This window comes from Zootoca vivipara, chromosome 3, assembly GCF_963506605.1.
Source record: "Zootoca vivipara chromosome 3, rZooViv1.1, whole genome shotgun sequence".
Lineage (NCBI taxonomy): Eukaryota > Metazoa > Chordata > Lepidosauria > Squamata > Lacertidae > Zootoca > Zootoca vivipara.
The window spans coordinates 94,496,897-94,524,510 of NC_083278.1; the positions used below are offsets into that span (position 1 = coordinate 94,496,897).

General features: G+C 45.1%; 1 protein-coding gene across 1 annotated transcript in view; it reads right to left on the minus strand.

The window, feature by feature from the left end:
• The window catches only part of SMYD2 (SET and MYND domain containing 2), a 39,839-nt gene extending 12,615 nt beyond the window's left edge, over positions 1-27,224 (minus strand). Inside the window, exons 1-7 of the mRNA XM_035111316.2 lie at positions 26,866-27,224; positions 19,936-19,999; positions 11,487-11,597; positions 8,992-9,052; positions 5,674-5,798; positions 4,920-4,987; positions 2,602-2,704 (exon numbers count right to left, since the gene is read on the minus strand). Of these exons, the coding sequence (XP_034967207.1) occupies positions 2,602-2,704; positions 4,920-4,987; positions 5,674-5,798; positions 8,992-9,052; positions 11,487-11,597; positions 19,936-19,999; positions 26,866-27,047 (714 nt within the window). The 5' untranslated portion in view covers positions 27,048-27,224. The remainder of the gene's footprint in view (positions 1-2,601; positions 2,705-4,919; positions 4,988-5,673; positions 5,799-8,991; positions 9,053-11,486; positions 11,598-19,935; positions 20,000-26,865) is intronic.
• Positions 27,225-27,614: the final 390 nt, after the last annotated feature.

Consider the following 27,614-nt stretch of genomic DNA (forward strand, 5'->3'; position numbering starts at 1 on the left):
CCCTGGAGAAGGTTCTAAGCACATTTTCTCAAATGTGCTTAAGACTCCCCCTTTAGGCTGGCACAGCAAAAGTGTGTGTGTGTGGGGGGGGGGGTTCCGCAGTGGAGGCAGTACATGGGGCACTGGGGGGGGGGCGGAGCTAGCACCTAGGTCCCAACCCCGCCTTAAATCCATGCGCGTTTGCTGTGCTGCAAAAGGGCCAGACAATATTTTAAAGAAATGGGAACAGCAACAAAACAGCTAAAGATTCCAATCTTCTTCCTAGATGCAATTCTTTGCAGGATTTCGGCAGACCTAGTTTCAGAAAAGAAGAGCCTCAGTTTTGCTTATGTGTGGCAAAGTGGCAAACGTCTGAGAGCCACCGGGAGGCTGACTGAGGGCATACGAGATGATCCACCATTGGAAATGGAGGGGCACCAGCAGGACGAGAAGCCACTGGCAGTGCCTGCCCCCCCCCCCACGGCCATGGCAGCAGAGATCACCACCGGCACATAATGGGGAACAGCAAGGTGGTGGCAGCAGTAGATATACCACCTCCAAAAAGCCCCTTTATATTGCCACTGTAGGTCAATTGGGGGCAGAGGTGGGAGAGCAGGGAAAGAAAGGTGCCAGCATATCCAGCATGCCTTGTCCCAGGAAGGAAATTAAGCATCATACAGTGTAAGGAAAAAGAGGTATTTACTTTTGGAAAGAACTGATATGTTGCGATTTAGCAGCACATTCTTATAAAAAAACGGGCGATATCCAGGCAAACACGCTTGCTAGCGCAATTGCTTTGGCCTGTGCTTTGGCCTCCCTCTCCTCGCATGCCCCTATCTTGCAGGTTTCCCTCTAACCCTAGATTGGGGTGAGCGGGGAGGGAGGGAAGGGGAAGTTCCATTGCACAACCAAAATTTTGTGCATTAGCAGATCAGTTTTGTTTGATACTGCCAATATTCTTGTTAATAGACGGCGAATAGACTCCTTTGGAAGGTGGTGGACTTTAAGCAGAGGTTGTCTGGCCATCTGCCATGGATGCTTTAGCTGAGATTCCTGCACTGCAGGGGGGGTGGACTAGATGACCCTCAGTGTCCCTCCCAACTCTACGATTCTATATCACGGTCGGGATCTTGAGATTTGTTATGGTTGGATTTTGAATTTCGCTGCAAGTCTGAACACAAACGGGCATATAGGCAGAGACACATTTATTCCAAGCCTCTTCGTGGATGCAAAAAGTAAATAGCCACTCAGTTTGCTTTGGCTAGCAAAGTTTCTTATCCGCCCAGAAGAAGAAGCAAAAGCAGAAGCAGAAAACAGAACTCCAAATACACGCAAACTCAAAGAATTTTCTTCCGGTTATAAAATAAGACGGTGAGTTTCAAATGCTGATCTTAAAAATTTTCACCCCAAATATAATAAAATTAAAAGGCTACAAGGAAAACCAAACACATATCTGCTCCAGCAGCAACGCAAGGTTTTCCATCGAGCCTGCTCTTGTTTGTGTGCATCTGTGTGTCCTTCACCTTCTCTCAACATGCCCAGGGCAAGTTGACTTTAGTTTGCAGTTGCTTGTTTTTATCCTACAGTGAGTGCATCTCAATTGCTTTTCTCCAGGCAGAAAATATGGGAGCCAATCTAAACACGCACACAGACACACAGAAATCTTGACAGCTTTCCCATGCAGTAACCACATTGAGCCAGAAGGTGGAGGCACAGGCCACGCCACAGAGGACTAATCTGTTGCGCTTCTGCGCTGATTGAATGGCAGAGAACCTTTTCCAGGAGTTCAATACTCTCTTGATTAGGAATATTCTACCAACTTGTTAACACACACTCTTTCTGTTGGCACTGTTGTTATTTTGTTTAATCGTCTTTATTTTACATAAATGAATAAGTATAAGGCGCTCAAAGAGAACACATAAATATTTTCCTGAATAATCCCACAACTGGGATTTCTGGAATGCGGCAAAAGTAAACGATGTCCTCGCCCCTCGTGGGAATGTCAGGTGAGCATGGATCTCTGGGAAAGGGTTTGGCAGTCGTGTGGTGGACTAGTGGAGTGGGTTAGGTTATGAAACAGGTCGACCTGAAATGTTGCAGGCAGTATCTGAAGCTACCCTTGGCCTATTTAAGTGACCTCTTCAAACCTGAGTCCAGGGGGGGGGGGTGGAAAATACCCGTGAATCTGTTGCTGAAAAACAGCAGGCCGGTGTTAAATCTTTTGCACCGTCCCATTTTAAATCCAATCCCCATTCCTCAGATAGAGGAGGACAACATGGTTAAACAACATGCTTAAGAAACATGGGTTAAGTCTGGCTAATACTTGTGGGGAGAGGTGAGGGAGACCTCATTTGGGGGCTGCCATTTTGGACAGAAGACCTCCTTTAAACACCAGGTGTGGTTTCTGTCAGATAAAAAAGTCACCGTTTCGAAAGGGGAGGTGCTGGCTCCCACAGTTTAAAGACCACATTGTCGTAACTGGATTTGGAAATGAAGGGGAGAATCCTCAAACGGGGTGTACCACAAAGATGGAAAGACACACCGCAGCTGCATGGCAGGCTGTGTGTTTTACAAATTCGTCCCTCCCCATCCCTTGAAAGCAGGCATTCACTGCACAGTTACCTCATCACCAGCTTCTATCTCCTGCACAGCTCTGACTTCAGCCACGGTCCCTTTGTAGGTGACAATCACGTTGGGGCAACAACTGTGGTTCATGAGCGCCACACTGACAAAAACAAAAGGGCACCCATTTGTTCCAAGAGCAGCAATATTAAAGACCACAAGGAAGAGCACTATAAAATGCAGAACTTGCGACAATTACCTGTGTTGAATGGGCTGGTCTGCACATAACACCAAGCCAAACCATGCCTCAGCACAGATGTGCAAGTGCGAGGGCTCCTGGGGAATGGACTGCACTTGCAGTCCTCCCCATTGTCCTCCTGCTTTTACAGTCATGGAAAGCAAGCCATAGTTTGGCTTAACATTGTGGAGGCTCGTCTCCTCCAGACCAACCTTGGTTAATGCCCATGGTTTGCTTGGAGTGAAACAAACCATGAACTTGGGTTTGGATGGCTCACTAAGGCAAACCATGACTTAGCGCACAGCAGTGCAACAGCAGCAGGACCAGAGCAGTAGCTCATCAGCCGCAACCGCCTCTCTGGAAACCTGTGCGTTTGCAGCAAGCCCGTATTTGATTTAACGTTATGTGCAAAGAAGCTCAAAAGTCTCTTTATAAAGTTTATTATTACAACTGTATGTTCAGGGCAAAGTTACGAGTTCATGAAGAAATCTCAAAGACAACAAAATGTCTTATCAGTTTATAGAATTTACCTCCACAAGTGAAGTCCTAGGAAACAGCTGCCTGCAGCATAGCCACAGGGAAGCACCTTAAAATCCCAATAGTTTCAAGAGAACTACCATACTGGCCCGAATATAAGCCACACTTCCCCCTCCCCCAAATTCCAACCGTGAAAAGTTAAAGTGTGGCTTATATTCATGGCCTTATGATATCGTTGCTGAAACGGCCCAGGATGCCACCACAAGGGCTGTTGGGGGGGCAGGACAACGGCATCTGTCCCATCTGCTGCTCCCAAGTCTCCCCCAAGCTGTCAGAACGAAGGGGGGGAGGCCACCGGCAAAGCAGTGCGCCCCCCCCAAAGCAGCCTGGGAGTGCAGGGCAACGGTGAGCAGCCCACCTGCCACTCCCAAGCCTTTAACTCATGCTGGAGCCCTAGCGAGCAGGGGTGGTGGGCTGCTTCGCGCTTCCTGCTATGGGCCTTCACTGGCACTCGGAGAGGGGTGCCCGCCCAGTTCTGGGAGAGGCAGGTGGTGGGCAGGTGAGTGCCAGCAGGGGCAGCTGCGCCGCCACTGCCATGCGATCCCCCTCTGCCTGCCCCAATGCTGTTAATGGAGCGGGAGGCACTCACCTGGTGTGGTGTGAGGTGAGCTGCGTCCCCCTGAATGTCTCTTCTTGCTCAGCCGGCCCCCATCGCTGCCTTTAGGGAGTGGGGGGTGCCCACCCGGCATGGGGGTGGTAGCCGGCGGCGGGTTACGGGTGCCTAGGCGGGCCGCCACCACCACCCTACGCAAATCTCCCCCCAGCTGCACTGTGTAAGGCTGGCATTTTGGAGGAGTGTCAGGACCTCTTAACCGCCCCCACATCATTTCCCAGTGCGGGTCCTTTAGGGCCGCAATTTTTTGCTCGGACCATGTGGTCGCCGCCAAGTTTAAGGGAGCATCTTATATTTGGGTATTGTCTCTCCCCCCCCAATTTTTTTTTTTTAAGGTGTGGCTTATATTCGTGCCATTACAGTAATACATTGAAGCTAATGGAATTTTAGTGTGCATGCCTTTTGCTCTGATAGTTCATTAGATATATGGTATCAACATCCCCTCCCCTTTAATGAAATTAAATACCGGCAAATGACACAGCATTGTTTTATGACAGTGGACACTCATTAAGTCGTTAAAGAGTCACACTTTCAACCTGCTTTATGCTTGCATGCGAAACCAGGTGGCTCATGTTTGATTGGGTTTGTCCACTCTTTTGCTGACACTGTACCAATTCAATCGTCCCCCCAATGAACACATAAAGCTGCATCTACGGAAGTCAGGCTATTGCTCAGTATTGCCCTGACTGTCTGTGACACGCCAAGGTCTTGAGCAGAGAAGCCCTTTCCGCTTGGCTCTTTGAAATCCTGGACCACCCAGACCTGGTATATGGTGAGGACCTGGTTCATGGGACAGGCACAGATGCTGAACACAAAAGAGGAAGGGAGCCGTGTGCAGAGCTCCAAGAGCTGAGAAAGGAACACCTTGCTCAGCTTTGCAAATAACTTACAGAACTGGAGGATTTTGATGATGTTGTTGGAAACTAATTTATAGATCTTAGAAATTGTGTGTGTTTTCCCTCTGGGAAATACTGCATCTAAAACACTTACTCGGGGAATATTGCTGATCCCAAGTGTGACAGTTCTTCATCTTCAATTGTGAAGCCGTTACAGTTCACCTGAGAGAAAGGGAAAGACGGAGAGAAATTAAAAACCCGCTGGCTTGTTGAGCATTGCATGCCTAAGTGACCGTATTTGTCTGCACCATCCTGATTAATCTGATTAGAATGCTGCTTATTCTTAATCAAGTCTTGCTGCTGAGCTACTAGCTTTACAAGAAGGGAGGTCAGAGTTTGCCTACAATTTAGTTTTATAGTGGAAGATTAAGGATGCGGCAGCCGGGCTGAGCTGCAGCAGAGTGTGTCAGCATCCTGGAACCAGGTGGGGCAAAAAGACAGCTGAATGTGTTATTCTCAGTCTCAAATGACATTCAGTTCCAAGCAGTACCTTCCATTATATCATTTAGACAGCAGCATCTTTTAAAATGTTTATACAACAGCATTCATGCCATGTACAAACATCAAACATTAGTATCTCAATGTTTGTAAGAAATCATTTTCTAATATTTACTGTTTATGTTTACAATATGTCCAGTATGTTTATGTATTGGTCTGCATTTTGTACATCCAACAGAGTTTTGTGGGGCTGGCAGGGCCCAAAATGTGGGGTTTATCGCACAAAATTGCACACAACTCTAAGCTTCTTTTCCAACCTTCTTCCTGTACTTCTGGTTCAGTGCAAGATCACATGCCCCCAAAGGTGCCATTTGGATCCAGCCTACCCCCTTTTTTTAAAAAAAACTTACTTGACCAAAAAGGACCACAAGAGCTGCATTGTCAGGGTATTCTATATGCTTTGAATAAAAGTGATGGAGAGCCGAGATGTCATTCTGAATCAACTCTCTCTTTTCATTGTCGAGCTTATCGAGATCTGCAAAGGAAAAGAAATCCCTTTTCAATACAAAGACCAATTTACTTGCAGTGAAGTGCAGCGAAGCCAGCTTCAAGACAGAACGCCCTCGAAGAAAAGAGAATCAGTCACAAGAACTCTTCTTTGAACTGCAGCGAGTATCGTTTTCCTCCTTGTAGGCCTTTTGGAAGGCAACAATGCCAGGAAGCATCTAACAGCTGGCAAAATTCTACCCATATATTAGTATTAGCTGGGAATAATATTGGCTTATGAAATGCACTGTGTAATCTTTTTTGTGTATTTGTCAATGCACCACTATCGAATGCTAAAGTAAGCCACTGAACCACTGAATTAAATGACACCCAATGAAAGGCCTCCCTGTGTGGGAAGAATAGTTCCTCACAGGACACCAAAACTGGGTTTTTACTCTGGTTAAAAAATAAAATATTGATAAATGCCATGCCAGACTTCAATGATAGAGAACCTGGAGTGAGTGTGTGTATGGCAGGGGGGCAGGGCGGGGGGAGAAGATCCACATTCGTTTCCCCTCCACATCTATATATGTAAAAATGTAGGCATTGCGCGCGCGGAGGTCACAGCCTTTCTCCGTAACTGCTGAACCGTAATTTTAAAAAGTTGGCCACAATGTTCCATGCCCATCAGGGAGGGATCTGCCATAATCCCCCCCCCCCAAAAAACCCCACACCTTTCACACCTAAAATAATGATTAAACACAAAAATGGTGCCCAAATTAGATGTCACCACCAGAAGCACCAGCAGCATCCAAAAGAAAGACAAATCGCACGCTGCCACCTCCAAAGCTGCGCCGCCAGATGACATCACAAAATTCCACAGCAACCAACTGAAAACAGTCCTTTTGCAACAAAAAGGCCCAGCTTTTTCAGTAGGCCGCAGCATTGCCAAGCGGGGAAGACTGAGTAGACTGCACCATTCAGTAGGCCACAGGCAAAAACAAACAGAATAGGGCCTTTCCCAACAGGGGGGGGGCACAGGGATGAGGCACAGCAAAGGGAAGGGGAACACATAGCCATGGGGGGGGAGGACCCTGAGTCAGCCAAAGCAGTGAGGGGTGGGTTGGGACAGGTAAAACTGAGTAGGCTGCAACATTGCCCAGTAGGCCACAGGCAAAAACAAACAGAATATGGGCCTTTCACAGGGTGGGGGAATCACAGGGAGGAGGCACAACAACGGGGGAGGGGGCTCACAGGGATGCGGCACAACAAAGGGAGGGGGAAAACACATAGCCATGGGGGGGAGGTAGGACCCTGAGTCAGCCAAAGCAGTGGGGGGTGGGGACATTTTCAGGAACACGCGTGGGGGGAGTCTTATTTTTGAAACTTACAGTAGGGGAATCAGGTTGGGACAGGGCAGGTGAAGGGACTCTAAAGGGAGACTCTGAAGGTCCATTTAACAGGAAAAGGTCCATTTAACACAAAAACCCACAGCAACGTGTGGCCGGGCCAGCTAGTACAGCATAAAAATGTGATACTGCATCCCACTTCTGTTAAGTTCAGCATCAAGTTGCCTGAAAAAGCGACACATTAAACAACCTAATATGCTAAAGCCAGAAGCTTGGTGGTTTTTTTTTTAAATTGTCTTCTTAAAAATACAATAAATATAATGAAGTGGTATTCTTGTCAAATGTGCAAAAGTTGTACATTTCTTCCTAGAGATAGCTGCATTTCATGACCGCATCTCAAGGTGTTCCGACTGATCAGAAGGCAAATCTAAGACATTATGGTTCTCTAATATGTGCATGGTTGTGCTCACTTGTTCCCCTTATTGTCACACCGAGGAAGAGAGCAACACTACAAATGCTTGGCAGGCAATTCCAGTTTGCTTAGCCTTCTTAATAGTGGCTCAGTTTTGAGCTCTGCCTTGAGGGGGGGAAATAAGTTCGTTCACACACACACACACACACACACACACACACACACACACACAGGCCTTCACTCCTCCTTAGATCACCTTTGGAGCATTTGGGATGTGGCAACCGCGGAGGACATGTCAGATTTGACTGGCAGTGACAGATATGCAGCTCAACACTGGAGGGCCCTGCAATTAGCCCCAAAGACACTGTCACTATCAAGCAAATGTACCATCACTGACTAGATGCCCCCTGGTAACAATGCTGGCTGTTTTAAAATTTTACATTACAATCCACCAAAGTCACCCGAGTTGCCAGGAAGGCTGTTTTGACAAGACAGAAGTGTAATCAATGGACCAGAATTTTAATTCACTTTTATCCCAAGTTAAGGGGAACAGTAGAATCATTGGCGGTGGCGGCGGGGTAGGAGAATGGGACACCTTGTTGAAGTAAATATAGAAATGCACATGCATAAAATGTTTGTACTATATTGTACTATAATTAGTATATGCAAAGTATATGTAGTATAATCAGTATATGCAAAGTTATAGAGGCAAAATGCAAACAGCAAGGTGAAAGAGGGTTTATATAGCCTGTCACTTTTCCATAAAAACTCACTGTATTCAAGATAAATAATGATGATTCATAACAGAAGTGCTAATGTAACCTTTTGGTACTGTATTGTGTCTTTTTTATTGTTTTTGCCTATTGCATTATATTTTTGCTGTACTGTGAGTCACTTTGAGACTTTTTCTAAAGAGTGATTAATAAATATTCTCAATACTACAGGAAGAGAGAGAGAGATGTAAAAACAGGCAGGTTTTGTTGAACAGCTATACAGTAAAACACCAAAATGGTCAAAGGCCTGGAAACAATGCCTTATGAGGAATGGCTTAGGGAGCTGGGTATGTTTAGCCTGGAGAAGAGAAGGTTAAGGGGTTATATGATAGCCATGTTCAAATATATAAAAGGATGTCATATAGAAGAGGGTGAAAGGTTGTTTTCTGCTGCTCCAGAGAAGCGGACATGGAGCAATGGATTCAAGCTTCAAGAAAGAAGATTCCACCTAAACATTAGGAAGAACTTCCTGACAGTAAGAGCTGTTTGACAGTGGAACATGCTGCCAAGGAGTGTGGTGGAGTCTCCTTCTTTGGAGGTTTTTAAGCGGATGCTTGACAGCCATCTGTCAGGAATGCTTTGATGGTGTTTCCTGCTTGGCAGGGGGTTGGACTGGATGGCCCTTGTGGTCTCTTCCAACTCTATGATTCTATGATTCTAAACCCCCTGTGGAAAAACCCTTGGAGTCTTCCATTTTTTAATACTTACGAGATTCAAACTCTGTTATAGAAAGGAGCTTTTCTGACTCAGTCCTTCCAGGGTGTGTTTTCTAGTAATGAAGAAAAGAAAAATGACATTTTCAACAACAAAAAATCCCACACACATTCCATCAGCTTATTCACAACTGTCCTTTCTACAACACACACTCACAGAGACACACAACCACACTGCCCAGATGAGTCAACAAATTGCACTCTGGTTTAAATCTGCTGACACCGTATGGCACTATGTCCCAAAACTCCTGTGAAAATGCCTGCACAAACAGAACAAGTAATTTTTAATTATTATTTTTAAATGAAAATTGTAATTTCTTTTAGCTGCAGATTTGCAGAAAGTAACTAACAGCAGCAAGCTATTAGAAGGCAGACTTTGCTTTGAGGAAAGTGAATAATCTCAATGTTGACAGAGTTCAAAAGCAACACTCCAGCGTTGGCCTAAGGCCACTTCTTTGTAATCTTGGCCATTAAATATGGGTTTGCAGGTGGCCCAGCAGCTGAGGTTCAGGGACTACGGTTTGCATATTTAGCTTTCATATGGCATGTAGGGCTCCCTCCCACTCCCCTGCAAGCTATAAAAGCACAAATTTATTCCAATGACTTTTCATCATTAAACATCTAATTTTGTTTGTGGATCACCACTAGAGTGTGTTTTAAAAAAATTTTTTAAAAAAAAGAAAGGAAAGGAAAGAAGCACAGGGGGAGTCAGGCAAGCTACCATCCCAGCATGCCTTCAGAGTCCTCTCTCCCCACTGCATCTGGGTCACCCTTATCACAAAAGCAGTTCTCAAAATGTACAGCATTTCTTCAAAGGCCATTGTTTAGGAGGTTTGATTTTTTTTTAAAAAACGTTATTACAGAGGGGGAGAGAAGTTGGGAGCCTTACGATAACATACAAAGCTGTGACCTTGAAACTTACCGGTCCCACTTTGTTTCCCTGCAAACGCTTTATGAGTGAGAGAGAGCAAGCCTCAGAAAACCCACATTTTGCCTTGGGAGGAGCCTCCATTTATGGGGTCGGATTTCCCTCCAGCTTAGAGGGCTTCCTACTTAAGGAGACCTGGGCCACATCCATACTGAACATTTAAAGCACTACTGTACCACACTTTAGCAGCCATGGCTCCCCCCAGAGGATGCTGGGAACTGTACTTTGTTAAGGATGCTGAGAGTCGTTAGGAGACCCCTGTTTCCCATCAACTACAACTCCCAGAGTTCCTTGGGAAAAGATATTGATTATTACACTACTCTGGAACTGCAAGTCTGCCAGCGATGCTGCAGTTGATTGCAGATCCGACAATGAGCATTGAGTTCACTTAGATGGCCTTCAAGGTCCCTTCCAACACTGTAATTCTATGAATTTTATCAATTATCTATTAAATTTCTGTATGTCCGAACATTCTGATTCTACCTCAGGGGAGTTCACAAGATAAAAGCACAAAATAAATAGTTTAAAAGAAGATGAACACCCACCCCCAACACAGTTAAAAGGCTGTAGAATATTCATCAGCCAAGGGACTGGGAGAAGAGGAACATTTTCGCCTGGCACCTAAAGATGTATAATGAAGGCGTCAGACGGACCTCCCTGGGAAGAACATTCCACAAATAAGGAGCCACTGCAGAAAAGGCCCGTTCTTGTGTTGCTGCCCTCCCGACCTCTTGTGGAAGAGGCACACAAAGAAGGGATTTAGAGTATGATCACAGAGTCTGGGATGGTTTATATGGGGAGAGGTGGTCTTCAAGGTATTGCAATTCCTCTGCATCCTTCCCTGTTTTTAAGTAGCAACTAGTGACCCGTTCTTCCCTGAAAGGTGTCCTTTCCATCTGGGAAGGACATATTGCCACAGAGGCTTCATTTCCTAGTGAGAGGAGCATCTGGTCGATTCTTCAGCCTGGGGAACTGGACTGTCCCTGGTCAAGCTGCCAAGAAGCCCATGTGTATGTAATGTCATATGCGAAGGAACCACCAGCCTCCAGACAGCTGGACTGTGGAGAATCTGGCCAAAACAGACAGAAGAATTTGGAATTCACGGCAAGATGGCCATAATGAGCATCTGAAACAGAGGTTTGTGCAGTTCCCCAATAAACCCTGTTTCACTGAGCTTCACATCAACGTTCTGCAATGCAAAAACAGTGTGTGAACTGCTTGCAGTCAAGTCTTGTGCCTGAGGACACCGGAAATAAAAGGTGCTATTACATTTGTAAGGCTTTGCTTTCCAAAGACTTTGCGCAAAGCATGGTTGATGGAGAAATGCAATGAAGAATGAGGGAGGTGACTTAATAGATGGAAAAGGTTCAAGAGCACAGTATTTCAAGAGGTTCTTAAGCACAAACACTGCAAATGCTTCATGTTAGGAGCAACTGCCGGCATATACACAAACAAGAAGTTTGCACCGGAGACTGCTAGAGCACACAGTCACTTCCCTGGCTCTTTCCATCTCCAAACAAAACAAAACAGAAATCTGGCCGAAGTCTTTGGGTCCTGCTCACCTGTTTGGCAATAATCCTTGCAGTGAGTCTCACAGTCTCTGAGGGATTCCAGTTCTGCCCAAACACGCACATGGCCGAGCATTCCAGCTTGTGCAGGGGCCAGTCCTGCTTCTGGAAGATTAAACAGGCATTTTTTTTTACAAAATCAACATTGCAGATTTGTGCTTTGCAAATGAGAAGAGGATGCCCTGTGCCCCACCTGAGCCTGGAGGTCAAGTGAAATGTGTTTCCTCTAGGACACTTGCTAAAGTCAGCTAAGGATGGAACCAATCGGAAGATAAAAGAGCTATTTCACGAGGTTGTTTTTAACATGCTCCAAAACTATGTATTATAAAAGTCACGCCCTAGACTAGTTAAGAACGCAGGAAAAGCCTTACCAGATCAGGCCTAAGGCCCATCAATTCCAGCACCATGCTCTCCCAATGGCTGACTAGAGGCTTATGAGAAGTCTTCAAGCAGGACATGAACGCAAGAGTGCTCTCCCTGCCTGTGATCCCTAGGGACTGGTATTCAGAGGCATACCCTGAACATGGCCATCATGTCGGGTAGCTGTTGATAGCTTTATCCTTCATGAATCGGATCAATCCTCTTTTAAAGTCATCTAAGTTGGTGGCCATCACTACCAGTTACAAGGTCACAGATCGAGAGCAGTGTTGTGGATTTGGCTGCCAGCTGGCCTGGAGCCTGGGCAAGTCAGATTCACTACCCACTCAAACTGTTCAGCCTCCCCACATTCCCATCTCTTGCCAAAGTGCAGAGGACTCTTGATAGGCTCTCTGCTTGCCCTCCCCCCCTTGCATCCTCCACAGGCTCTGCTTCCATTTCATGACCCACCCACTAACCGACTGATATAAAGACCCTCACAAGCTCTCCAAGGATAGACACTCCTGACAAAATACTCAATGAGACCTACGTATAGATGACCTAGCATTTTTCTTCTGAATGAGAATGTAAAACAAACACAATTGTCCTGCAGCTGCAGCTCAAGGACCTGGGAATGGGGAGATGCTGCAGTTCAGGGCAAATACTCTGCATTCAAAAGATGTCAGGTTCAATCCCTGGCATCTCCAGGCAGGGCTGGGAAATACCCTTATCTGAAACCCTAAAATGCTACTGCAACCCAGTGTAGACAATACTGACCTGGATGGATCAATGGTCTGGCTCAATATAAGGCAGCTTCCTAAGAGCTTGTCCTTCTGAAATAAATGCTATCTAAGCACATGCATCTGTGGGGTAGGCCACAACAGTCAGACTGAGCTATCTAACAACAATGACCAGGCATTGTTGAAGTCACTGTATTAAGTTCTTTATACCTAGAGTATTCTGGACATAACAAACACAAAAATTAAATGGGCAAATTTTGGAAATACCAAGAACTGTCAAGAAATGAGCATAAGAGCCAAGGAAGAGCCTTTTTGGACTAGGCCAAGCCCTACGTGAAGTCCAGCATTCAGTTTCCCAACAGCAAATGGATGGTGGCCATTCAGAAACCTGATTGTGTGGAAAAATCGCCACTTAAATTTGCCAAATAAGCAATCAGAATAAAGCTGTTTGTGTGTGTGTGTGTGTCTGTCTGTCTGACTGACTGAAAAGGGCTTTATTTCATGGTCACAATATCTGACACTGACCAGAAAATAAGTTGTCAAGTAGCAGCTTAGATTCTTCACTAAACAATTAACTTTTTGGTACATGAGAGGTAGAAAATCACATTCTGCACTTGGGTTTGTGCCACCAAAAAGAGAAAAAGAAAAAGAAAGAAATGTTAAGGAAGATACAAAATTGACAATGCCAATATGTCCTTCCAACGTTCCGTCCTGACCCTTTGATTCTTTAAGCATAGTTAATTAAAAAATTTCCTCAGGCAGAATCCGACTGAGTTATGTGAACTAGTAAGGTGGTTAAAGGGACAAGATATGGCTGAATTGTGCAAAACAAGATAAAAGCCAGGAATATTGCAGAAGAGGGGAGCAGTGTCTGAGTAATACCTGGCATGGAAACACTGTGACAGCGGCCTTTTTAGTGATCACAGCAGGACCGCGTTTAACATTCTTTTCCACAATTTTTCTAAGCCGTTTGACTGGTAGCGGGCAGCATTGTTCTAGCCAACTCCCCAGTGTTGTATTAACGATACTATAGGTTCAAGGGGGTGGGGGGCTATGCAGACAATATTTCTCTCTGATTTAAGGACAGAATGAGAAAATGACTGAAAAAGCAAGTTTGCTAGGGCACCTGCTTTTATAAAAATCAAAGCGGAAGCATGAGCTACCTCCACTGGGTTCTTCAAAATGGCTTCCGTCACCTACGGATGTGCCAGAAGCCTATAGGATTCTAATACAATAACAAAAGTCCCTGAAAGCCAATACTTTGAATGAGGCTGGGGGGGGGGGGGGAGATAATCTCCCACAGGTGGCCTCAAAACTAGCCTAAGTGTTCTAGGCATGTCTACATGGAGGTAGTAAGTCAAGGGGGAAAGGTCAAAGGGGCAGGGGAAGATTTCTAGAATGAATGAGCAAAATTCTCACTTAAAAAACCCCCCACTCATGTAATTTTCGTATTCTTCTTTTCACAAACTGCACTGATGTCAAAACACAGTTGGAGAACCTAACATCCTTGATTCCACGTAACAGAGCCAAGGACAGTATTTGTAAAACTGGTGCTCTCAAGTGTGAAAAATTAGACTCAATCAACCCTTGACATTATCTAAAAAGCAGAATTGTGGCCCAGGGGAGGGAAGGTGAATTTATATTTCTGATTACCATTCTCCTTATTTCTGTCTGTTTAGTTGTTCAAAATTAGGTTGGCAACATAGCTTTGCAGCCCTGAGGATAAGAAGAATGCCATGCATACAGAAAGGTGTGATTCTCGCCTCTCCCAAAGGTTTGTTCACACTGCATTCCCCCCCCCCAAGTTTCCCTAAGAGTTGATTTCCACATTATACCTGAGCTTTCACATGACACATATTACGCATGTTCAGGGCTCATTCCTGTGTTATCTGAGTCCAGAAAAAACCCAGTTTGCTCTCCCCTTAACCTGGAAAACTCATGGGAGTAAATTTGGGGCTGTATACCAGCATACAGTTTTTTTGTTTGCCATTTGCATGGGTGGCTCATAAGGGAACAGAAGCACAGAAGCACATCACACTCACTGATGTGGATGAAATTTAGCAAATCAGTCAAAAAGCCACATAACACAGCAGGTTCTACAGCATGAAAGGAACATCAGAAAAGGAACCACAGAACCAGCAATACAATCAGGAAAACTAGTGCAAGATTCCCCACATCTGAATGCGCCCTTACTTATTCACCACAACTGAACCCACAGCAGGTGTGGGAAACCTGGGTCCGTGTGACGCTGCTGAACTACAACTCCCATCATCCTTGGCCATTGGCCATGCCTGCTGGCAAGGTTTTTTATGCAACTGGATGCAAAATGTAGTGTTGAGGGGAAACTGTGCAGCTGAAAAACATGCCATTGGAAAATAGGGGAGGTGGGTCAGATACCTCAGGAACACCAGGCACACAAATTATATAATGTGCTCTGCTTCAATACATAAACTGCCCAAACCATATTTAAACAAACCACCTTTCTGAGCAGAACCTCCTCCTCTTCACCTTCATCTCCGGGCAGGTGATGCTTTGTCACATCCTTGCAAACACACTTAAAGTACTCTGAGTGTGTGTGCGTGTGCATGTGCATGCCTAAGGCAGGTTCATAAGTGAATTACCATGTATAGTAGATAAGAAATGCTCACTGCTATGGAGAAACCATCACTAGTACAGTGGTACCTCATTTTCAAGCATCTTGGAAGCCAAACATTTCTGTTTTCAGACGCCGAAAACCCGGAAGTAAATGCTTCCGTTTTCGAATGTGCATGGGAAGTCAAATGGCTTCTGCTGCGTTTTTCCCCAGTTTTCTCCACTGAAACTGCAGACTGCTCTTTGCGCCTCGGTTTTCTAACATCTCGGAAGCCGAACGGTCTTCTGGAATGTATTACGTTTGGAAACCGAAGTACCACTGTATAAGCAAGGAGCTAAGCAGGCTTTGTGTTCATTTGGAGCTCTCTCTTTTTTTGGTGTGGGATGTCTGAAAAGGAGTTTGCAGAGTTGGAAAACCTGCTTTAAACCTCCCTACCAAGCTTGCTGAGGCTGATGGGAGTTGAGGTGCAACAGCATCTACAGGTTTTCCGTCCCTGATCTACAGGATTGGCCTGTCGTTTAAAAGCTTTCGTACAAGGTCCATCAATATTATGAGGCTTTAATACGTGATTATTTACTTGTCCATTTTTTTTATAAAAAAAGGTAAGTCATACCCTGGGGTCTTTTTATTTGCCACACAAAGGCACAATCATTTTAGTAAACGGCAAGGCCAGGAAACAAATTCACTGAATGCTTCTATTATCACTTCTGAATATTTTGATTCTCTTTAAAAACAAAGAACAAAAACTACCCACATTATCTGTCAAGATGGCCTCTTGAGGAAGTTAACAGGCATATTAGTGGAAGCACAAAATGGTTGGAAAAGAAGGGAGGGGAACCTTCCCCCCCCCTTTCGTTATGTTTCCTTTTCTTTTGAGAGCTTCTTCAAACATTGAAAGAGAAAAAAGACAAGTAAAGGGCTGAATCCACTATAATTAGCTAACCTCAACTTATTAAGAATTGAATAGATGTGTTTTACAGTAGGAAAAAACAGCCCATGTCGCCAAGACTTAGTTCATCATATCTACACTTGTAAAATGCTGCCATCTCAAAGTACTTATCTACAGTGCTGTTAATAGCCAGTTTCTGAGGAGGAATAAAAAGAGGGTGGCACTAGGTCTAATGCTCCTTTGACCCAGAATTTATTGTTACTATTTTAGTTAAATAGCTGTGCGTGTTATCTGAATTGAATTGGGGTTGTTACCCAGCTTTGATCCGCCAATTGTGAAAGGCAGAATGGAACCAATTAGCTATCAAGCTAGTTCTCCTATGAAGACCACCATGATGCAAATGAAAAATAAAAGAAAGCTCAACCAAAATGAACAAGGGGGTGGGAAAAGTTGCAGCATTTGGGATGTTTTAGTTTAAAGAAAAGGGATGCGGGTGGCGCTGTGGTCTAAACCACAGAGCCTAGGGCTTTGCTGATCAGAAGGTCGGTGGTTCAAAACCCCGCAACGGGGTGAGCTCCCTTTGCTCAGTCCCTGCTGCTGCCAACCTAGCAGTTCGAAAGTACGTCAAATTGCAAGTAGATAAATACTGTAGGTACCGCTCCGGCGGGATGGTAAATGGCGTTTCTGTGCGCTGCTCTAGTTCCCCAGAAGCAGCTTAGTCATGCTGGCCACATGACCCGGAAGCTGTCTGCAGACAAACGCCGGCTCCCTCGGCCAGTAAAGTGAGATAAGCGCCGTAACCCCAGAGTAGTCTGTGACTGGACCTAACAGTCAGGGGTCCCTTTACCTTTTACCTAGTTTAGAGTAAAGGTAAGGGTTGTCTGTGTAATGTGAAGAAAACCAAAGCAAGGAGCATTCCTTTTCATGGAGGTACAAAAGGGAAACATCTCCTATACAACAGAGTCCTACAAGTTCAATATCAAGGCCCCAATGCCCTTCTTGGCTGCAAGACAGAATTGCTGAGCCACTAAAAAAACACACAAAAAACCACCACCACCCAAAGTCTTTGAAGAAGATAAAGATGAAATGTGATACAGATTGTCTGTGCAGCACGTACAGTCAGCAGAGACTAGGTTCTAAGGAACGTAATGCTTGAAGGTAACTTTGAAAAAGAATTCGGTGTTGGCAATGTTCTTACAGTGCTTTGGAAGGAGCCCCCAAATTCTGAAGAGAAGCATTCTACTAAGTGAGGAGCAAAAAAAAAAGCAAAAAAGAAAAAACCCGTAAGCATTTCATACAGTGTGATGAAAAAGACACGATCAACACTGGTATGTTCAAAATATAAAGATGAAGTCTCTTGAAGTCGTATTGAATAAAGCATCACATTGCACATGATGACCCGAAGGAAGGGCTTTATGAAATCATTATATAATTGCACATCTTAAGACCTGAATATAAATCTCAACTCTCCTGCAACTTTTTAATGTCCAGAGGGCCTGATAGAAGAACCCTTCATTCTTGGAAGGCTGGTTTGTTACAACTGCCTTGCAGGCACCGTGGGAAGCGCTCACCTTGAGCAGGCAAGCGCAGGAAAGTAGGACAGTCTGTAACTTGGGGTTTGGGAATGTATGGCCCAGAACTCCAACTCCCATCATCTCTGACCACTGGGCCATGTTGGCTGGAGCGGATGGGAGTTCACAGCATTGGGGATAGCCACACATTTTCCAGCTAGAGCAAGTCCTGAGGGCCAGAAGGAATGACCTGGAGGGCCACATTTGGCCAGTGGATATGAGGTTCTTTCTCCACTCCTGAATATCAACTTCCTCTCTCCCATTCTCCTCCCATAGCTGCCAAGTTATCCCTTTTTTAAAGGGATTTTCCCTTATGCTGAATAGGCTTCCTCGCGAGAAAAGGGAAAACTTGGCAGCTATGTCTCCTCCCGTTCTCTTAAAATGACTAATTATTTGGGTCAGCTAGTGAAATTGATAGACAGCACAATCAGGACACACACACACATGCACACACGCACACACACACAAAAATTAAGGAGAGAGGAGCATGCCTACTTTGCTAAAACTAGCTGATTGTGACCATAGTGTCAGGACTTGGCAATATGGCTTCCAAGTACTCATGAAGAGGCTGGTGAAATCAGTCACAATGCATATTTCTGCATTGAAAGCAAAGGGGCAAATAAGCAGGAAATATGTATGTCAAGGCCAATGTATCTATAGTGGGGAAAACAGCAGCAGGAAAAAAAGGGGGGGTGATATATTCTGAGCACAGAATATGATTTCAGCTCTTTGTTTTGTTTCAAATGGGTAATTTTAAAGATGATGCCACCTGCCATTTTTGCACCAAAAAGACAGGATGAAAAATGCCATATTAGTCATAAATATTCAATTTGGTGCCATAATGGGGGGGGGGGAGAGTTGGAAAAAATAAAATATGACTAACTGTTCACATGACAACCCTTCTGAGGTAGAGAGAGCACAATCAAGTAACCTGTGCAACCTTTTCATATAGCGACACCTTCCAACAACCAGCTTACCTCCTGGTGATGTTTCTAACCTCATAAATGGCTGTGTGGGTTAGCTCAGGGGTGGAGAGCTTCAAGTCTGAGGCTCCAATGTGGCCCCGCAGGCATCTTTATCTGACTCCTGGGACTCCGCCCTCCTGAGCCACGCCCCTCGCCTGCCTTGCCTCACAGCCCTCTTGAGAGTTTTCGCCTGCCTGGAATGTGTCCTTGAATGCTTGAGAATCACTGTTGCTTGTGCAGAAGGGTGTGTGTGCAGAAACTATACTACCGTACAAAGAAAAAGTAAAATGAAGTGTTTTTGCTGGGCTTGAATGTGTCCTTGATCTGAGATAATGCCTCTTTGCTTGCCTAGATGTAGAGTAGAGGTGTGTGGGAGCATCCAGACAAAGAAGTTTACTTTGCAAAAGTAGCATTTACATCCATTGTTTAGACCTCTTTTGCCTCTTGCCCTGCCCGCTAGTAGCATGCCCTCCCTACCCACCAGATGTTTGCGTAAAAAGGAGTATATCCCTCGATCTGAAAAAAGGTCCTCACCCCTGAATTAGCTCAGAGGACTAGAACACCAATCACACACTTCAGAAATGGCAAATGCAACCCTTGGGTTTTTATTAATGATCCCAGGTAGGGAAGTGCCAGAGTAGCAAAGGAAAGAAACACTTAGTAAGGTTAGAGGCCTTTGCTTTTGTGCATTAAAGTTTTACCTCCAGTAACTGTTAATTACTCTAAATGAGTCTACTTGCAGCTTCCTTTGCCCCTGTAATGAATGCATATGACTAACCAAAGTGAAAGCACAGTTGGTTTCTAAGCACACTATTATTATTAGAAGCAGCAGCGGTGACTGTACATTTGTAAACAGATTCTTTCCCTTCCCCGCAAAAGCTAAATCCAGCCTTTATTTCTGATTGCTCAGCTAGGCACAAGCTTCCTCACCAGCTTAGTGAAATAATGTTAAGCCATCTGGTATGTTTAAAGCAGGCAGAAGCTTCTGAAGCAATTAGGGCCATGTAGCAGTCTACTAATCTAATGGTTCAGCGATACTATGACCCAGCACAGATGATCCTCTGTGACTCATTATGGCAATTTCAAAATTCCTAGAATTATTCAGGCCACGACTGATTCCACAGTGGCACCGACCCTCGGTAGCAAACTCCTTTCCTGCCAACGCAGCCTCTCTCAGCTAAGAACTCATTTGAATCCATAAATCCTTGCTATTTACCTATTGTAAACTGCCCCAGACATTTTAAAAGATTTAAGGAAGGTATGAAAACATTTGGAATAAAATAGCAGCAATGCCTTTTTTTGCCCATCACGCTTTCTGTGACACTCACCTGGCATTCTACGTTGCAGTAAAAAGCCTGCTTGCATCTTCCACACCTGGACAAGCCTTCTTTCCTTAAAAGGAGACAATGCACACAATTGTCATGCCTTTCTGGTGACAATCATTTAATAAAAATACCATAATCATTAGCATTCCAGCACGCAGAAGCTGACCTGGTCAATAGGCATGGGACCCATATGGTCACTGAATCACAGAATTGTAGAGTCGGAAGGGACCACAAGGGCCATCTAGTCCAACCCCTTGCAATGCAGGAATCTTTTGCTCAACGTGGGGCTCGAACCCATGACCCTGAGACTAAGAGTCTCATGCTCTACCAACTGAGCTATCATGCAAGATCTCAGATGGCATCTTATAACTGTTCTTAAACTGGGGGTGGGCTAGGGAAAGGAATTATCCTGTAAGCCAGAGGGGGGGGGGAGGATTCAATTATATCCACTTCTAAATATGAAAAAGTGGTTCTGCGTGCACCAGCCTTTTCCTCTCCTCTTCGAGCATGAGTTTGTCAAGCTATCATATAAAAAGAAAGAGTTATCCCCGGAGTTCACAGCTATCACTTTAATTGCATCGTGCACACTGCAAATGACTGAATCTAACAGGCACGATGATATAATTTGCTTCTTGGCAAATAAAAGTAATATACTTTGTTTAATCTGCTAATTTGCAGAGAAGCTCAAAGGCTCCCTTTTTTGTGTCTATTTAATACTGGGGTGTGCTTACATAAAAGAAAACAATTGTAACAATCCCAGTCCCTGAAGCCGTAAATGCTAGAGAAAGTTATTTAACATGCTGAGTTTTCTGCAACCAAGGCACTAAATTGGCAGCCCTCTTTCTGAGCACGGTTTTCTATATGATGGATAAACTGTGAAGCTGTTGCTGTTTTTTATAAACGTCATCTCCCTTTGGGACACTTCTACACAGTGGTTGCAGGTGGAAGTTCTCGAGCCTAGTTCCAGAGCACGCTGCATTGCAGCAAACCTACTGTGCTATATACTGCAGTGCAACACATTACACCACAGCCAAGCAACCCCCTAGATACTGTATATTTATGAAACAATGCTCCCTCTCTCCACAAGCATCTCAACTTAAACTTAAGATATTGTAGCAAGACAGCTGTTAGGCTACTGCAGGTTGGACTATCGCTATGAGTTTGCCTTAAAAGCAGTGTCCGGGCACAGTCTGGGATTTCACAGAAGGGTACAGTCGTGCCTTGGTTTTCAAACAGCTTAGTTCCCGAACGTTTTGGCTCCCGAACGCCACAACCTCGGAAGTGACTGTTCCGGTTTGTAAACCCTTTTTGGAAGCTGAAGGTCCGACGGGGCTTCAGTGGCTACTGATTGGCTGCAGGTGGAATCTTCTTTCTTGTAGTTTGAATCCATTGCTCCATGTCCGCTTCTCTGGAGCAGCAGAAAACAACCTTTCTCCCTCCTCTATATGGCATCCTTTAATATATTTGAACATGGCTATCATGTACCTTTAACCTTCTCTTCTCCAGGCTAAACATGAACAGCTTCCCGCAGCCAATCAGAAGCTGCAATTTGGTTTTTGAACGTTTTGGAAGTCCAACGGACTTCCAGAATGGATTCCATTTGACTTCCAAGGTACGACTGTACTGTATTAATAACATTTCTTAATAGTCCTGCTGGAATGACAATGCCATCAAGGTTTGGCAGGTGCCTTGATCATACTGTCCCTTTCAGCAAGCCTACCCATGGCATGCATTTTAATATAATGTAAATTTTAAAACCGACGATTCAATTTTTATATTTTTTTAGGCCAACTAGTTTTTAACATCTGGTTTTACTGGTGAGTTTAAGGTGTGTGTTTTTCTGTAATTTGCCTAGAGGCATTTTTATATCTTGTTAACAAATAAAGAAAATGAAGACTAAAGGTTGAAAAGCATCTTGGGGAAGTGTGTAACAATTTTGTTGTTCTGGGGATCATAATTACAGTACAATGGAATAAAAAAGGAAAAAAGAAAAGAAGGCTTGGGGCAAACGGTCAAGGAGAGTGAGCCAGGTGCATATGAATAAAGAGCAGTTTGGAAGCAAAAAGAGATATGGAGGCAGAGTTAGCTAAAGACTGAAAAGAATACTGGAGTACACAGTCGATCCAAGAGACATGATAGTTTTATGCCTGGTAAGTGTGCCATTTTGTAAACACAAGAAGAGCCTGATGGATCAGGCCAAAGGCCCATCTAATCTAGCCCAGCATCCTGTTCTAGCGGTGGCCAACCAGATGCCTATAGAAAGTGTTGGCATTTTCACCCCTCCCATTGCAAGAATCGCCTGATCTTTTGTTTTACTTTCATGTCATGAGAAAGGAGGGGGTGGAAGCTGCTCTTTGGTTCTTCCGTCTTTGGTACTAAAAGTTTTTCGCTCTTATCTGTGTAGAGATAAAATGGCTGCATGAGAGCTGCTCTTCTCATGCATGTCTGTGGTGATTTGTAGTGACTGTTAGAAATAAATTAGGTATGCTTCAAAACCTCCACAGCTTTGCTTCTGTTTTACTCTGCTGAGTTTTGGTGCTCACAATGAGCAGATGTGAGTCCACTGCACCAGGAACTGTTCTCTGGGAATGCTGTGTCTATGTTCCTGTGATCGGAAGGTCAATGAAGGTGCTCCAGTCGCCTAGCCCATGCACGCACTTAAGACGTGGGCTGAACAGCATAGCTGCCAAGTTATCCCTTTTTTAAAGGGAAATTCCATTATGCTGAATAGGCTTCCTCGTGAGAAAAGGGAAAACTTGGCAGCTATGCTGAACAGGGCGTACTAACAGAAAGTCCCATGGAGGAAGAGCAGTCTCCCCATTTGGGATTGCCAGCAATTGATGTTCAGGGATATTACTGCCTAGCTAACTACACTCTACTACTTCCTTATGCTGGTAATGGAATTATTAGAACTTAGAATTATTAGATGTTAGAAAACCACCAGAAGTCCTCAGTGTCCTCTTCTCCAAAGAAACCCAAGCCCAGGTAAGCACTGTCCCCTGAACCTTCTTGCCTCTTGGGGAACTTTCTAACAATATTAATTGGTTTTTTTGGGAGGGGCATGTTTGTTGTTGTTGTTTAGTCGTTTAGTCGTGTCCGACTCTTCGTGACCCCATGGACCATAGCATGCCAGGCACTCCTGTCTTGCACTGCCTCCCGCAGTTTGGTCAAACTCATGTCCGTAGCTTCGAGAACACTGTCCAACCATCTCATCCTCTGTCGTCCCCTTCTCCTTGTGCCCTCAATCTTTCCCAACATCAGGGTCTTTTCCAGGGAGTCTTCTCTTCTCATGAGGTGGCCAAAGTATTGGAGCCTCAGCTTCACGATCTGTCCTTCCAGTGAGCAGGGGCATGTTACATTATTATTAAAACCATCAAATAATTACAACATGAGAGAAAAGCTCATGTTCTTTTCGTCAAGAGCTCTAAGGCCAACCCCCTCCCACCTCTCACATTGAAAACTGGCGGTTAAATGAAGCATATATGTTCTTATAGACATGAGTCAAACTGATAATTCTCCAGCAAATACCTTGCAATTTGTACATTATTTATAGCAAGAAAATGCAGCCAACACTAGTCCTAGTCAGAGAAGACCCAGTGAAAACAATGGCCATGAGTAACTTAGGTTCATTAACATGCCTCTACTCTGACTTTACCTTATTTGGCTACAATCCAACAAAGACTAATAAGGGATCCTAAGGGATCTAGTCCACACACACACACACACGGCCGCAAATGAATAGTTTTTGATGTACTAAAGGCATCTCATCTTTGATGAAGAAGTAAATAGCCTGGAAAGCCTTTTGGACATAAGTGAGTCATAGTGAGTCTTGGGTCAACAAACTGCACCTCTACCTCCACTGCAGCTGCAGGAAGATCAGGCACTTTCACTTCTAATTTAGGCTAACCATAGTTTGTAATGCCATCAGAATCGACACAAACACTGGTTCAACTTAACAAGGGTTAGTGGAAAGACAACTTCAAGCCATAGTCTACTAAACTAGTCTACTAAATAGTCTACTAAACTAGGTTCCCCACCCTACCAGCCACAGTTAAGATTTCTGCCAGCCACAGTTAGGAGTTTGGACAATGCACTAAACTACAGTTAATCTAAAACAGAAGGTGAAGTTTCCAATCTCCTCCTCATGGTTGCACTGGAGGAAGAGAGGGGAAGGGGCGAGTACATAAGCCCGAGGCTCACGTCAATATTTTGATATTATATGCAACGTTGCCTCCATTGGTAATAGGAAAGAACCATGAACTATTCCATATATAGATAAAGTACGTAATAATAATGCTCCTAAAGTGTTTAGGGGTCAAAATAACAAGTTTATATATGAATATTTTATTATTTTTATTATTTTATTTCGCAGTTCTTTTTCTATTTATACTGTGTCTGCAAAACTCCCATATTGAGGGCAGGACTGGTGTTATTTTGGTACAGCACCCAGCCATTTCAAGTATTTTATAAACAAGATACTGTATAATAAAATATCACATTATGTAGCCCATGACAATAGCTTAACAAAATACTTTTGAGGATACTGTGTGCCAATTTATCGTTCGATACAGTTAACTCCTCCATAAGATGCATGTTTATTGGGGGCAACATTTGTATTCAGTCATATATTTTGTCACCACTTAACCACTACCCTAGATAGAAAAGATATGTGATATCTAATAGAAAGAGAATGTACTAGTTAAAGTTATCAAACTTTTGACAGGCAGAAAGAAAGGGTCAAATCCATTTGATTCCACTCCCGAAATCCAGAGGTTAAGAATATGAAGTAGAACATAAATATCAATCTACCATTTTATGACAATAGCCATGATACCATTCCATGGCAAATATACAAACATTGCATCTGATTAGCATAGCTTTTGTCTAGCAAAACCATAGGCCAGGGGTGGCCAACTCCCAAGTGTTGAGCTTTCTTTAGGAAGGAGGGAGGCCCATTTTTGGGGGGTTCGGGTCAAAGTTGTTGAGTTTTTTCAGGGAGGAGGTAAAATGTTGAGCTTTTTATAGGGGAGCCACAGTTGTTCAGTTTCTTTGGGGGGGACCCAATGATCTACTAGTGATCTACCGCAGACGTCCAGTGATCTACCGGTAGATCACGATATACCTGTTGGACATGCCTGCCATAGGCACAGGGAATTCTACCTAGGAGCATGTTAATGCTGTAAGAGATTTGATGATCAGACCCTCATTCAGGGAGCTCTTAAGCACAATTTGGAAGGGAATCTAAAGATTTTCCCCAATAGATAAATAGGTAACTACATACTGTATGGGGCAGCTACATACTCCAGAATTGCTCCATATTCCTGCACTGCAGGGGGTTGGGCTGCATGATCCTCAGGGTCCCTTTCAACTCTATGATTCGATGATTTGGATGGAGGGCATGAAGTTGGTATATGAAATGAATCAAGTTTGCAGCTCTTATGATTACACGATTGCTCTTGAAAGCATGTGAGCAATCCCTGATGAAATCTGATAAGCTAGAGATGTGGTTGAATTGGAGCTGGCACGTGTCTTCATCCACCCCATGATTGGCAAAACCAGAATAATTTATGCAAAGTAACAAACAAAAAAAGGAGTGAGATTAGGATAGCTCAGTTGGTAGAGCATGAGACTCTTAGTCTCAGGATCGTAGGTTCAAGTCCCACATTGGGTGAAAGATTTCAGCATTGCAAGGGGTTGAACTAGATGACCCTTCCAACTCTACAATTCTATGAAAAAGGGCAGAATTGTACTTTCTTCTCTCTCTTTTTTGCCTAATTTATACAGATGGCAGAATCTGTTTTCTTGGTGCCAAATTTAGAGTGCCTGAGCATAGAATGGTATTCCATTTAAGCTTACACAGCCACACGACCCATCAGAAGACATGAGTAACAGACTCTCTAAAACGAAATATGATGCTCCTAATTCTGCCCTCTATAAAGTGGACATTATAACACAACTCTGATATTACCTTTAGCATTAAATGATTAGGGATCCTCAGGACATTGAACCATAGACTCATAGAACTTGCTTTCAGTGGGCTTAGTTAGGCCTATCTAAATCTAACTACAGTACCTAAGCTCAGGCTAACTACATCAAAAGATCTTAATTCAACTAACTTTACCAAATTAAATGCGCTACTGCCTGATAATCCTTTCTCTACTCCTTTACTGTCCAGAGATGTTGCGAATTTGTTTGTTATTAGCTGACAGCTCAAGCTACAAAGAAAGAGGGATGCATCATGCTCTTTCTGAGGGAGAGTTGAGGATAGGCACGGCTTCCTTTGAATCACAGCTTTGTTCTGGATCTCATTTTTAGCCCTGGATCCAGCTGTTGACATCGACACCCCCTGGACACGTGTAAAGCCTCCTCTAAGCCCACCCACCTACCCCACTTTCGAGTTCCCTGGGAGACAGCTGAAGGGCAGCCAGAAATCCAGCAGGTGCAACGGGTTTTCCAGACAGGAAGAAGAGATCCTCCTCTCCACCTGCGGATTTGCTGCCTCTTAGGCTACTGTTAAGCCACGCAACAGTCAGAATGACATCTCGGGATGCGGGAGAGGGCGCCCCATGTGGGGCTGAGGCAGGAGGCTGTTGCATGTGAGAGAGGGCCCAGGAAGCAAGCAAGCAAGCAGGCAGACAGGCAGGCCCGCCGGAGGACCCCTAGCCCTGCTTCCTCCCGCGCGCGCCCGGCCTCCTCCAGCAGCCGCCCGGGAAGGGCCTTCCCTTCCGCAGAGAAGCGCGCCCTGGACCGCCGGTGCTAGGACCCGCGGGGAATTCGCGGGCGCCGCCAAGGCGAGCGCCTGCCCCCTTGCTTTTCGTGCCTCCAGCTCGGCCTCCTCCTCCTCCTCCTCCCTTCCGCCGGCAGGGGACGGGCGAGCGGCGAAGGGCAGCGGCCGGGCAGGCAGGCAGTATAGGCCGGTCGGCCGAGCGGTACCTGGCGAAGCAGAACTCGCAGTGGTTGCCCCTCTCGTTGACGGTCAGCACGCACGTGAAGGCCGGGCACGAGAAGAGCAGCTCCCCGACGGCGAAGCGGCGAAGCGCCCGCAGCCCCCGGCCTTTGCCGGGGCTCTGGAAACGCTCCAGCGCCGGAGACTCGGAACTCCTCGCCGAGCTCATGGCTCCTCTCTGCCAGGCGCTGCTGCTGCCGCTGCCGCCTCCTTCTTGGCACAAGCCCCGTCGTGGCGGCGGCCTGTGCCGTGGCTATTAATGGCGCGCAGCAGCAGCCACCCGCAGCGCCCGGCCCCGGCCAGCCAGAGCTCGCAGCACATACATGGGCATGGGCAGCGGGAGCAGCAGCAGCAGCAGCAGTGGCGGCCGCGGCCGGCTCCCTGGGAAAAGCGCGCCGGGAGCCCGCTGGGTCCTAGAGGCAACGCGGGCCTGGCTGGCCGCGCGGCACCCCGGGTACGCGCCCCGGAGGTGAGGGGTGGCGGGCCCTGGCGCTGGAGGCTTTCGGTTGGACGGGAAGCCGAATCCCTTCGGGTACCCCCTTCTCACGGTCTTTCGTTTGACGTTGAGGGGTTAAGAACTCTTCTCTCTCTGTGTTTAAGTTGCTTCATGGCTATCAAAGTTAACCTGTATATCATTGCATTTGGCACGTTTTCCAATTCTAATTACACTCCTTACAAAATGACTCAAAATTTAAATAAACATAGAAAGGTAGAAAATGTCCCATTACAAGTCTTT